At 41.2% G+C, this 13,966-nt stretch overlaps 1 protein-coding gene across 4 annotated transcripts in view; it reads right to left on the bottom strand.

Annotated features, from left to right (window-relative positions):
- The window catches only part of GPM6B (glycoprotein M6B), a 72,928-nt gene extending 60,106 nt beyond the window's left edge, over positions 1–12,822 (bottom strand). For 2 of the 4 annotated variants that reach the window (XM_082246857.1, XM_082246856.1), the window contains exon 1: positions 12,464–12,821. In XM_082246857.1, the coding sequence (XP_082102983.1) occupies positions 12,464–12,524 (61 nt within the window). In that variant the 5' untranslated portion in view covers positions 12,525–12,821. Of the gene's footprint in view, positions 1–12,463 lie in introns of all 4 variants that reach the window. The other 2 variants (XM_082246855.1, XM_082246858.1) reach the window with 2 other exon arrangements.
- Between the last annotated feature and the right edge of the window lie 1,144 nt (positions 12,823–13,966).

Below are 13,966 nucleotides of genomic sequence, written 5' to 3'. Positions count from 1 at the left end.
CAAATCCTCCCACATTCGATGTACCTGTTTATCTGCAGCCACCTCAACTCCAACAGCCTTTCAAAGTACACCGATCAGATGGTATTTTACAGTGTCCAGGAGGTGGAGATCCAACGTCACACACTGCACAGAACAAAACTGAGTGTAATCTGAGTGGAGGACACACACAACTCCTCTAAACAGTCTGCATATCTGAGGCTGTCAATCACCTCCTGTGTGCTGGAGGTGTCACCATGAATTGCCTGGTGTCAGGAAAACTCAGAAATTACTTCTGCTGATTGCAAAACGAAAAAGCAGCCAGGATCCACACAAGGTACTATAAACTGAGGCAAGCACACACATATCAGGAAATGCTTTTTGCCCTTTTCACTCCAGAGGTTTAGAAATATGTTAAATAAAGGGCGGGTTTTGTGTGCTTTAAAGCAGGACTCCAGCTATAAAAAAAAAAAAAAAAAAAAGAAGGAGAATATCCCATGAAAATACAATATGAATAAAATTACAAAAGCAGTTTTTGATGAAATATTTATATCCAATTCAAAGCAGTACTTATATTTCTGGCGCTAGATGTCGTCAGCCTGATGGCCAACATAATTTAATCTACTTACTCTGAGCCCATATGAAACCTATGACTGAAAAATAAAGAGAAGCAGCAAAGTGATGAGCCAATTTGTCACTCTGCCTTCTCTTCCTATCAGCATGCTTCTTTTCCAAATGTGAACTGCTAGTCTCCTAGTGCGGCTTCCTCCTCTCACATCCCAGCCCTGTTGACAGCAGGTTAACTTCTGGTGCTTACACTGCTTGCATTAAAAAATAAAAATATAAATAAAACACACATACTAAAATACAGAGCTGTATTGGTCTTTTATATCATCCATAGTTCAGCTTTAACCCTTTCCAAATACCCCAATCCATATATAACCATTTATCAGCACGATCCCTTGTGCGGAGGATGTTAATAAACATCCAATGCTGGACGCTAGTTCTGTAACATTGCTGTATGCGATGGCAGTCACTAGTCAAATGCAGCGATTAGGAACCAATCACCATGGTTCCTAATGAGGCGATGACCATAGTGATTACATAAAATTGTTTACAAACAAGCTGGTGCTAGCCGCTTGAATGGTCATTGTGCCTCTCACTGAGCAGAAGCAATTGACCAGCTACAGCTATTTAAAGTGATAAGACATCGGTTCAATAAAGTATGTAGATTAACTAAAAAGTTGAAAATAAAAACTGACCATAAGCTGTCAAGGACAGCAATTAAAACAAATGTGTTATTTCCCGATGTTGTGCATTTTTTAGCTAATAAACTAAGCAGAGAATTTATTAAAATCGGATTTTTGTAAGATCTTACCGTAAAATCCTTTTCTCTTAAGCTCATTGACAGACGTAGTCTTCTTGATTCTCAAGAGCTGGGTTATGTTGTCTCCGCAGGAGTAGGACTAGGCAGAAAGACAAAACGTTCTGGCTCCACCTTAGGGGCAGTCCCTGAGGGTATATCCTCCCCCTCTCTGCTACAGGGAATCAGTTCTGTTCTAAAGCAGTAACAGAGAATTTAACCCAACCCAACTCAATGATAGAGGGGCGGGTACTACGTCTGTCAATGAGCTTAAGAGAAAAGGATTTTACGGTAAGATCTTACAAAAATCCGATTTTCTCTATCGCTCATTGACAGACGTAGTCTTCTTGATCCTCAAGAGCTGGGACATCCAGAAGCAGTGCCACAAATGAGGGGTGGGATTGACAAAAATCAAAATCCAATCTAGAAGGCCCAACCGGTGCCAAACTAGAAGTTTTAAAGGCTCATTATAAACAAAGAATGAGACTCAAAAGAAAAATTTCCAACGGAAAAAAACCCTCGAGGCAGACCACTGGTCTCCTCAAATGGCGGCCTGCAAAACCTTGCGGCCAAACACGGCATCAGATGATGCCATTGCACTCCTGACTAGACAGAAAAAAACTGATTCCCTGTAGCAGAGAGTGGGAGGATATACCCTCAGGGACTGCCCCTAAGGTGGAGCCAGAACGTTTTGTCTTTCTGCCTAGTCCTACTCCTGTGGAGACAACATAACCCAGCTCTTGAGAATCAAGAAGACTACGTCTGTCAATGAGCGATAGAGAAAACAGCGTACCAAAAAAAATGATATATTATATATATATATATATATACACATATACACACACACACACACACACACACACACACATATACATATATATATATATATATATATATATATACACACACACACACACACACACACACACATATACACACATATACATATACACAATAAGTCAGGCTCAACCCAAACAATAAAGGGCTACATACAGGCTATTAATACTGCTCAGGCTTTGATGGCAAGATACCTCCCCCAGAGTTCACCTGCTGATACCAATGCAAAGCCAAATCATGTCGCACTCCTTGCTGGATTTTTCAGAATGCTCAATAGGACAAATAAATTAGGAATCCAGCTGCAAATGAATGACGTGGTTATGGCTGTGTGTGGTTGGGCAACTTCTGTAGAGAAGTCTTGCTACTGGATTTTATAGATTTTAGAGATATAAAAAAAATGTGTGATTTAATCTGTCAAAGGGAGAGATTTACTCAACCATTAACAAGAGGGGGGGGGGGGGGTAAGGCTGGGGGGGGTTCACACATATGCAATGACAGACATCGCATGTGATTCACACCGCGTTATGCAGATCACAGGCGATGCCTGTGTGATACATATTCAGCCATACAGCTTGTATCGCATATATGTGAACCCAGCATAAAAGTGAATACATTTGTTTTCTTTTTCTTCAAGCAGAAAATTTTGTTTTTATTTTCAATATAAAATATACAGAAAGACGTACATCAGGAGGTAGTAAATCTCCATATGTAGCAGCTGGGATACAATTCCAGTAGATATAATCTCAAAACCGTGAGTACAAAACTGAGGTTTGTTGTAACAAACGTGTCTTTACAAAAGAAAAAAGTTAAGGCCCCATTTACACCGGAGACATTTTCTGCTTGAGCTCAAACACTAAACAAACAAAATCCCATTCATTTCAATTGTCCTTGTTCACATCTGAGCGTTTTGTGGCTTGTAACAAACCCACTTGTAGCTCAAAAAAGTACATGAGCTTCTTTTAGGCACATTGGAGGCAGATTGATCCCATAGACTTCAATGGGAATGCCTGAAAAACGCTCAACATAAGCGGTTTACAAGCATTTTGTTGTATGTTTTCTGGCAAAACAGCAGCTCTCTACCCATAATATCCTCCCCCTAGTGCTTTTAATTGGCTAAAATAAACACACCTGAAACTCGAATACACTTGTAAAAAGCTTGTAATATGCTTCTAAAATGCTCATAATCTGCTTGCAAAGACCTCAAATAAAAATGCCTAAAAATCGCTCTGCTCGGGTGTGAAAGGAGCCAAAAGCCTGGTACACACTATAACTTTTTTCTCGTTCAACCCATTTTTCATTTTTTTTCAGTTCAACCGGTCAGCTCCATTCAGAGCCACTGTACTAACCATGCAAGGTTCGTTCAGCGAACTCCCCCCCCACTGAGCTGTTGTGTTCTTCATGCTGATCAGGATTTAGTCATCTGCGGGTTTCTGGCATGCTCAGCCGTCTATCGCAGTGGTCCTCAACCCGGGCCTACAGGGCCCACTAACAGGCCAGGTTTGCAAGATAACTGAAATACATCCCAGGTGATATCATTTGCTGCTCAGTGTTTGCAGTACTCTAGTCTGCATCTCCCCAAGGTAATACTTAAAATCTGGCCTGTTAGTGGGCCCTGAGGACCGGAGTTGAGGACCACTGGTCTATCGGACCAAGTGCCTTACACACAGGCTGGATGTCGGCCCGTTTTTACTGAACTTGCCAATGTCGGCCGGCATTCGGCCTGTGTGTACAGGGCTTAAGTATGGAGATTGCTCCAAAACAATAAGGTGATACCACCCTTCTCCTGCGCTTAGAATCCAAGCTCCCCGACCGCACACCACGGGACTTGCAGCTGGCGTCTTGGATAGCTAGGTCTTGCAGCCCAAAGAGGACTGGAGTAGTCCAACGGTGCTACAGGCAAAAAGAAACAAAGAAAGGGCGCATCGACCTAGCGCATTATCCTCAATAATAGGCTTTATTTATGCAACATGTAAAAAATGGCTACTCACAAACACAGGTGTAAAAATGATCATAACAGGCTCAATTGCTCCAGTGTCAGGAATAGTCCATATGAAAGTCCATAATCCAATGAGATGACGGCTGACGCGTTTCGAGGCTTAGCCTCTTCCTCATTGGATTATGGACTATTCCTGACACTGGAGCAATTGAGCCTGTTATGATCATTTTTACACCCGTGTTTGGGAGTAGCCATTTTTTACATGTTGCATAAATAAAGCCTATTATTGAGGATAATGCGCTAGGTCGATGCGCCCTTTCTTTGTTTCTTTTTGCGCCCTTTCTTTGTTTCTTTTTGCCTTAAGTATGGAGAATCTGAGTTCAGCATTGAACACATCTGTTCTAATTTACTCAATGTTGGCTTTTAATTAAATTTTCATATATAAAAATGGAAGTGCAAGTCATTTGTATTATTTTTCTCTTTTGAAGTGGTTGGCTCAAACATCTTGCTGATTGTTTTGCTGCTGTTTGAATGGAGTTTCAAAGAAAAGCGCGGCAGTCTTACACACAGATATCATTCATGGAAATCCGTTGATGAGAAGGACTCATTTTCCCAATGTCCTAGTAAAGGACTGGATAGCATCAAAGCTTTGATGCTTTTTAGATGGCAAGGCCAGACCAAATCCTAAGCACATCAAACAATCCTGCTGAAGTATTGGGACATACAGAGAGACTCTTGTTATTTTTGGCACCTACCTTCAACACTGACTAGCCTCCAGGAAACATCACATTCAAATGTATTATAATACGGAATACACTTGGAAGTAAAGCTATTCCACTATTTTGCAGCTGAAAAAAAATAGTTAAAAGTAGAACCCAGGCGTATCACTATCTTCGTGCTTAGATTAGCAACTTTTTAGTGAGATATTTTCAACCCTGGACAGAAAAATAAAGTATTGTTTGCCAAAGTAGTCCTCTGCTTTACCGATTCCGCTGTCCCCTTAATCTACAACACGTTTACAAAAAAAAAAAAAAAATCTGAACATTCCCATTGATCACATGGTACATTTAAAAGTAAACTTTAGGAATAAGGAAGAATATTGGCTCACATTGTATAAAAAGGTATACAAGCAAGATACCTTACTTTGTCTCTGCAATGAACCCATCTTATGGAATGGTGTCCTGCTTCTCTGACCAAATACTAGTCTGATTTCTGGGAGTAAAGCCTGGTACACACTATAAAGATTTTTTTCATTCAACCAGCTGACAGCTCTGGTCGGAGCCACTGTACTGACGATCCAATGTTCGTACAGTGATCTTCCTCGCTAAGCTAAATACCAACCCCCCCCCCCCCGTCAGAACACTCCGGTCAGCACTCTCAACCACTGTCTGACAGTGCTGATTGGGAGCCGGTCGGCTGCTGGTTTTCCAGTATGCAAGTCCGACAGAAGCCGGCCAAACGGCCAGCTTCTGGCGAACCAGCTACCATACACACAGGCCAGATGTCGGCAACCAATAAAGCTGGATCCAGGTAAGCCCATCCCTGGTCAGAGGGGATGGAACAGGAGAACTGACACACCCATACCCCTTGCATACCTAATACCACAGTTAAAAAGCAACTGGTGACTTAAGCCTACTACACATGGGCCGAATGTCAGACAGCATCGACTGGTTCAATAGAAACTGGATGAAATAAGGCCCATGTGTACAGCAGCCGGTCCAACAGAAGCCGGCCATTCAGCCTTCTGTTGAAGGGTCATAACCGAAAAAGGTCTGCTGACCGATCAGCACTCTCAGCCAATGGCCAGTGTTCTGGCTGGAGGGGGGCGTGGGGATCTCCCTGTCAGAACACAAAAGCACAGAGAGGGATTGCTGTACTAACATCGGATTGTTTGTACAGTGGCTCTGACCTGAGCTGTCTTTTTTTTTTTTTTCAGTTTAAAAAAAAAAACTGAGTAGCATGTACAAAGCTTTAGAGAACCGCCGTCAGTCAAAGCTAATTAAATATTTGTCCCCTTGCTAGGTTGTCCAAAAGCAGTGGGGGAAGAGGGCTGCACCGTCGATCACGTATTTAAGGAATAGCATCATGTAGAAAGTGCTATATGCACTGTCACCCGGGGGAAAGAGCAACAAGTGAAATGATTGGTGAGACAACCAACTCTGGGCATTGTTTTTTTTTCCCCCAAACTGTTGAAAAAAAATGAAGATCTGGCTGCAATACTTAACTCCATTCCAGCATTGCCCCCAACATTAATCACTTTCTACCACTGAATGTCCTCCCTCGTGACTTGAATGACGCAGGTCATTCAACCTGTAGAACTGAGGACATACGGTGAGTGTCAGGGATCCTCCACCCGAGAGGCCATCACCACATCATCTTGCACTCACAGTGTAATAAATGCCGAAAGAAGCTCTGATTTCATCAGGTCAGTGCCACTCATCACCATTGACTACTGCAGGAAAAAGATCCTGTATTTCACAGGACCAGCCTGATGACATCAGGAAAAAAAAAAAAAAACAATATAAAAAGGATAAAAAAAAAAAAAAGAAAACCTAATATACTGGTGGAGGGGGGAGAGGGGGCAGACGCAGGCTGCATGCATTAATTCCTTGCCTTAAGGCTCATGTAGATCGTGTCTTCCTGGTTTTGACCTGTGTTTGAAATGCACTTTAGATGCAGGTCAGCAAATTCTCTTTGACTTAAATGGAGTAGTGTAGATGACAGTTCAAAGGCTGCATTTGACTCGTTTTGCATTGCATATCAAAATTTGCCAAAAAGGTGAAATGCTTCAAAAGGAGAGCTCTGGGCAAACAACTAAATACTTGAAACTGAGATTTGTGAACGGTTTTAAATTGGTTCTAAAAGCGGAAGGTTTTTTTTTTCCCTTCATGCATTCAAGTAGGTAAAAAAAAGTCTTTGTGTTGCTCCCTCCACTGTCCTCCCTAATATGTACCCAAGCCAGCACAGAGAGCGGTCACTCTCCCGGGTCTCTTGCTCGTTATTGGCTAATACACAGCAGCAGGAGCTATTGTCTCCCTCTGCTGTCAATAAAACAGCCTGTGAGGAGGGATCGGGGAGGCGCACAGACACACAGACGGCTCGGAAGTGAGCATGCAGGAATGCCCCCAGCGCAAGAAGCTTGCTCTGGGGACACTCTGCAAGGGGGAGGGGCCTGAAGCACCAGCTGGGAACTCAAGAAGAGGACCGGGACTGCTCTGTGCAAAACCATTGCACAGAGCAGGTAAGTATGTGTTTATTATTTTAAAAGGAAAATAGAACCACAGCTTGACCCATGGGCATAGAACCACTTTAAGTGGCAATGATATGCAGTGCTGTTCAGCCAGTGTTATGATTTGCAAAGCCCAGCCAGACAGCAGTCAGGTGACAATTTCCTTTTTATTACATTTCAGGCTGGATGTGTGTGTCACTTTCAAATTCATGATTCTTAAAAAGCAAACATAATACGCTTGGTAAAATGTGTATGGGGTTTGTAAAAGTGATTTATTCTACCTCCAATGAAAGTTTAAAATACCTGTAAAAAGAAGCTTACTGTATATTCTCACAGTGCACTGCAATCCAATTGGTGAGATGGTGAGCAGGTAAAACATTGTGAACGAGTCCTCAAGATTCTTGGTGTCAATTGCATGCTCAGTGGGAAACTAAACCGCATCACCACACTGCTGACTCATTGTCCAGTGAGCAGGCAGAGTGACCAATGGAAGCTGCAAAGCCGAAAACCGAAATAGTGGAGATATCTTCCTGAGTATGCAGTATGACAGGCATGTAGTAAATGGAGGTGTCTGAACAGAATTACAGTTCATTTGGCAGTTTAAGAAGTTCATTTTTGGCCTTATAATATAAAATTAGATACTATATCCATTAGACTAAATACTTCCATTGGACTTTAATGCCAATAGTGGACCTAAATAAACAGATATTGTCTAGATACTACATTTGTTCATAATAAAGAGGTAAAAAAAAAAAAATCGGATTTTTGTAAGATCTTACCGTAAAATCCTTTTCTCTTAAGCTCATTGACAGACGTAGTCTTCTTGATTCACAAGAACTGGGTTATGCTGCCCTCTACAGGAGTAGGACTAGGCAGAAAAAAAAAACGTTCTGGCTCCACCCTAGGGGCAGTCCCAGAGGGTATATCCTCTTCCTGTCTGCTACAGAGAATCAGTTCTGTCCCAAAGCAGCAACAGAGAATTTAACCCAACCCAACTCAATGATAGAGGGGCGGGTACTACGTCTGTCAATGAGCTTAAGAGAAAAGGATTTTACGGTAAGATCTTACCAAAATCCGATTTTCTCTGTCGCTCATTGACAGACGTAGTCTTCTTGATTCACAAGAACTGGGACGTCCAGAAGCAGTGCCACAAATGAGGGGTGGGATTGACCGAAATCAAAATCCAAACTAGAAGGCCCAACCGGAGCCAACCAGAAGTATCAAAGGACTCATCGAGTAAACAGATGAGACCTACCCCACAAATCCTCGAGGTAGACCAACAGTCTCCTCAAACAGTGGCCTGCAGGAACCTTGCGGCCAGAAGAGGCATCTGACGATGCCATCACTCACAGGAAAAAAACAGTGGAGAAAACTACCTAAAAAATATTTTTTCTAAAGAAAAAATCTTGCCAGGACCAAAAAGATCCCAGCAAGGAACTTAGGTCCTTACTCCTGACTAGACAGAAAAAAACTGATTCTCTGTAGCAGACAGGAAGAGAATATACCCTCTGGGACTGCCCCTAGGGTGGAGCCAGAACGTTTTTTCTTTCTGCCTAGTCCTACTCCTGTAGAGGGCAGCATAACCCAGTTCTTGTGAATCAAGAAGAGCACGTCTGTCAATGAGCGACAGAGAAAATTATATATATATATATATAAAACACTATTAATACTCCTTATAAACATAACCTATGTAACTGGTTATTTTAATTCATCCTATGGCCAAACATTTTATTTAGTATACGGGCCTCAAACAAGTCTCGATGGTTGTACCTTCTTGGTCCTATAATTTCTTTATTTTGGTTTGTTCATCCAATCAAATCTCTTTCTGCATGGACAGTCAATGCCTCAGTGTGTTTTATTGTGACAGGATTATACCATGTGATTGACAGACAGGAAAAAAAGCAGATTAGATCGAGAGCCAAAAAAAAAAAAAAAACACCACAGTGGCATCAAGTCACACATGCTCCTCACATATACATACACTTCTAGGGAAATCAAAAAAAAAAAAAAAAAGCCTTTTAGAGCCCATTCACTGCAGATCAGACAAACAGTCTGGTCAACGGATCAGACCATAGCAAAATAAAATCTATACTGAGCTTGTAAGGCTGGTCATACATTATACAATTTCCTTTTATGCCCCGTACACACGTGCAGATTATCTGAAGACTTTTGTCTTCAGATTTACCTTTTCTATGTAGTGCAAGGGCCTGCCGGATTGCATACAAATTGAAAGTGTTTAGGTTTGACCTCATATTATATGATTTTGGTAAATCTGCAGACAAAAGTCTTCAGATAATCTGCACGTGTGTACGGGGCATTAGATTTACCAAAACTATATAATATGGGGTCATACTTAAACACTTAATTTGTATGCAATCAGGCAGGCCGTGCACTACATAGTTGAAGGTAAATCTAAAAGGCATTTGTATGAGAAAATTGTATAATGTATGGCCAGCTTTAACCACAAGTGCTGCAACCTTCAACGTAGCCAAAATGAAAAGCCACAGAAAAAAACGCTCTAAGCTGAGCCAGTTCACAGAAATGTACTGTGTTGGTGTGCGCTGCAAAAAAAATCTGGTATATTTTATTTAGTTACAAGGAGAGCTTTGACCAACATTCATTGCTACTTTTGGGCAACAAAGGCAAAAAAAAAAAAAAAAAAAAAAAAAAAAAAAAAAAAACAAAGCATGGATGTGAACAAATTGCACAATCTGGTGTAAAAATGCTCTAATGACAGGTCAAGTGTACATTAGCATATTCTTCTTCCATGACAATTACCACTTGTATGGGCACTTCAAAAATGCTATAAAAAGATAAACAAAAAAGTGTTTTATGGGATCCGTTAGCTGCCACTTCTTACGCAGCAATAAATGTGACACTTGTCATTTTCATGCCACTTTGCAAGCATCAATTCTCCTTTATTAACAGAAGGTACTCCTAGCCATTAGATGATCTGCCGTCAATCCCACATAAATCAGAGCGTTCTACAATGGGGATGTCAATAGGTTGTATAACAAACACATGACATGTATTCAGGATGAGGTTACTAGATCAGCTGGGTTAGAATTATATGGTCAATCCAAACTTACACCCATTTTTCACTTCTGTGTCAGTGCCGATCTATAGGTTTTAACTAAACATACCTGAACTCCTTAAAAAGGCAACAGTCATTGATTGACTAGAGCATTAAAGGCGAACCTTGGCACCCCAGATGTTTTGGAACTACATTTCTCATGATGCTCATGCACTCTGCAGAGTAGTTGGGCATCATGGCAAATGTAGTTCCAAAACATCTGGGGTGCCAAGGTTCGCCATCACTGGACTAGAGTGTCACCTTACCATCAGTGAAGGGATTAAACAGAAATTGTCACACAAAGCTCAACAGCCAGATCACGCAGTGGGTGGGGGCAGGTATTCCCACCAGAGCACATCATGGGGTATACAGCATGAGCCCTCATATCTGGCAGATGGATGCATATGTCTAATGTCAGTGTAATGGTACCAATGAGGTGTGTAAAATGAAAAGTTGCTGTTCAGACATAGCACCTTTTTCAATGAGACAGTAACTTTTATAGGATTTCCTCCAATGAACTGTATCAGAAAGTGCCCCTCGCCAAAGTATCCTTTTTCTGGAGAGCAGCAATGACTAAATGACTACCATACCATCTGTTACCCCAACTATCATATTTTGCATGTTACAAACACAAAAAGCCTCTGTAGCATCTGCTGCATGTAAAGCAGATGCACATTACGGTTAAATCCCACAAGAAAAAAAAAAAAAAAAAAAACGAACAAGAAAAATCTAGTTCCAGATCAAACAGGGTTAAGATGCCCATCTCCTAAACACATGACTGTCACACATCCTCAATCAGAACAGGATCCTTTATTTCCCAGTAACGTTTTCTGTTTTTCAGTTAATAGGTGTGCTCTGCCCACTGTTGCTCTTCATATACTCCAGTGAGAGTGGAGATTATACAGTTAATCAATCCTAATAAACTGAGGCTAAGCCTGATGTGATATTGAATGTGATCTGAGCCATAAGTGAATTTTGTTGAGTAACCAGTAAGATCACATTTCACAGGGCGTCCCTATCCAACGTAGCACTCGGCATACACAGCCGTATCAGATATAGAACAATTCCCTAAGTACCTATTCAGACACGTTCTAATGGTCACCTTTAAATCACATAAGGTCTTATTATATCATTTTAATCAAAGATTCCATAAGGACTCTTGGATCAATTTAAAATTTAAACTTCTCTGTATATCATCATTCTACTGATCATTTTATTAAACTTTCATTAATGGGTCATATTCTTGAATGCCCACAACCCTTAGATAATGCATTTTTTCAATACACCTAGAGAATAAATATAACTAAACAAGAAGCAAAATTATCTTTTTACCAAAGGTGATACATTTTACAATTTACAGTAGTTAAGGCAGTTTTTTTAATTTTTTTTATTAACAGATATGTTTTAATAATGCTTACAGCACATGAACAGATGTAAGCCCAATCTGACGAGATGGCGTAATTTATTTTAATAGAAATCAGAGAGGCAACATGGCCCCGAGTTGCTAAGAAACCACTTCCCTGCTGAAAAGGGCTACTACTTGCATGTATGAGAAAGAATGGTGACTACTCGCTCAAAATCCCAGGGAGTCTGGGGGCCAAGACAAGATCCCAATCTACCAATAAAGGTGGCATAAGTCTCAGAACGACTGGACAGGGATTCTATTGACTGATCTGACTTTGCTTGTTTGTAAACAAGTAGATCATCAATATACAAAATTTAGCAAGAAAAAAAAAACAAAAAAAAAAAAAAAAGAAGGTGTAAGGGGGGGGGGGGGGACACAAATGACCACTAAAGGAAACAAACAAAAAAAAAAAAAAAAAGATCTAGAATAATAATTTATTGATTATCCAAGCTGGGTCTTGAGAGAAACCGATCCATGCTCTTATAAATAAAACAAATATGTTAAGCAATCTGCAATCACACAATCCACATTATTTGCTAAGCTTTATGGAAGAAAAAGGATGAAGAAAGGACGCACAGACAGAGGATGAGGTAAGAGAGTTAGACTGCCAGTGGAAAAGCCTAACACAACAACTCTATGGGTACCTTTTCTCTCCTGGCTTTGTTCTGTTGCTTCCTCTGCTGCAGTTTCCATGGCTGGCTTCATCCCATGCACCAAAAATGCCTGTTTAATTCAGCCCTCCAACAAACACTTTCCTGTCTTACTTAGCTGTAGATTTGCTTCTCTGTCTCCTATTTACAGCAGCAGTGATTGAGTGCCTATGTTTTGCACTCCACTAGATTACAGCCCTTTTCCAAGATGCAGACTTGTCAGCTCCAATTCTGCTCTGCCTCCTGGTCCTCCAAGATTTCTGCCAGAAAACAAGTCATACGTCATGCAGGATCCCTTGCTAGAAAATGGCCATTCGGAGCTTGGTTGAACCCAGACTTGCTTGCAGTAAGAGGGGGAAATATGCTGACACTCCCCCCTCCCCCTTTTCTCATACTCAACCCCCTCCTATTCCCTCCAAAGCCTCACTCATAAAATGCTAATCGCTCTGGATAATTTAAGGATGCACATGTGACACCACCACAGGGATGTTTGGGAAGCAGAAGAGTTCCTGTGTCACATGGCTTTCACAAGTGGGACCCGTCCATGTCATTATTTGCCTGTCTGAGAAAGGTCTACTGCATTATCACACAGTCTTTTCCCCAAGGGGCCATTTTCTCACTTTGCCATTTGATTGGTGCCATATGCATTATACTTAGCACACACTATGGCTTTGTGCTCGGTGGTCAGCGCTGCTTTTTAGCTAGAGTCATGGGAACATACGGTTAGCTTGTCGAATTTTAGGGATAACATGGCACAGACCTCCATCTACGACACAAGAAAAGAGATAAACTAAATAGTGGAATTTTGAAAGGTTAAAGGCTGGAACCAGCTGGAAAAGAAGTTACAATCCAGCTGAAGCTTTGTAAACTTCCTGCGCTTTTCAAGATCATCTTTATGGCTAAATACATAATATATATTTTATGGAAATACATGTCAATTTGGTAGTTAACCTGGTAAATATTTGTCTTAGCCTTTCCATTCTCTAAGCATTAAAACATAGCAGTAATTTCATAATATGCTACATCAGTGGTTTTAGGACAGGATCTCCCAACTTTTTAGTAGGAGGGCCACATTACATATTTGACAAATCTGTTTTATAAACTAATCAAATTCAAAATTAATGAATAATTTTTGAGTTTTTTTTGGAAAATCAGCAGGATATCATTTACCAAGAAAAATCTTCCAAAAAAGCTTGAGCCCATAAGAGTCCCCACTTATATGAGAGTCCCCAACACAGCCCCCTTTTACCAAAGTCCCCATATACTGAATTGCCCCCTAGCCTTAGGATCCTCATCAGAGACCCCTTTTTCTTCATCAGAGTCCCCCCCCATCAGAGACCCCCCCTTCATCATCAGGGTCCCCATCAGAGACCCCCCCTTCATCATCAGGGTCCCCATCAGAGACCCCCCTTCATCATCAGGGTCCCCATCAGAGACCCCCCTTCATCAGGGTCCCCATCAGAGACCCCCCCTTCATCATCAGGGTCCCCATCAGAG

The sequence above is a fragment of the Pelophylax lessonae genome, assembly GCF_965119305.1.
Source record: "Pelophylax lessonae genome assembly, chromosome: 2".
In the NCBI taxonomy this organism is placed as follows: domain Eukaryota; kingdom Metazoa; phylum Chordata; class Amphibia; order Anura; family Ranidae; genus Pelophylax; species Pelophylax lessonae.
Note: the sequence above shows the minus strand (reverse complement) of the source record. Positions and strands in the feature narration are given on the sequence as shown.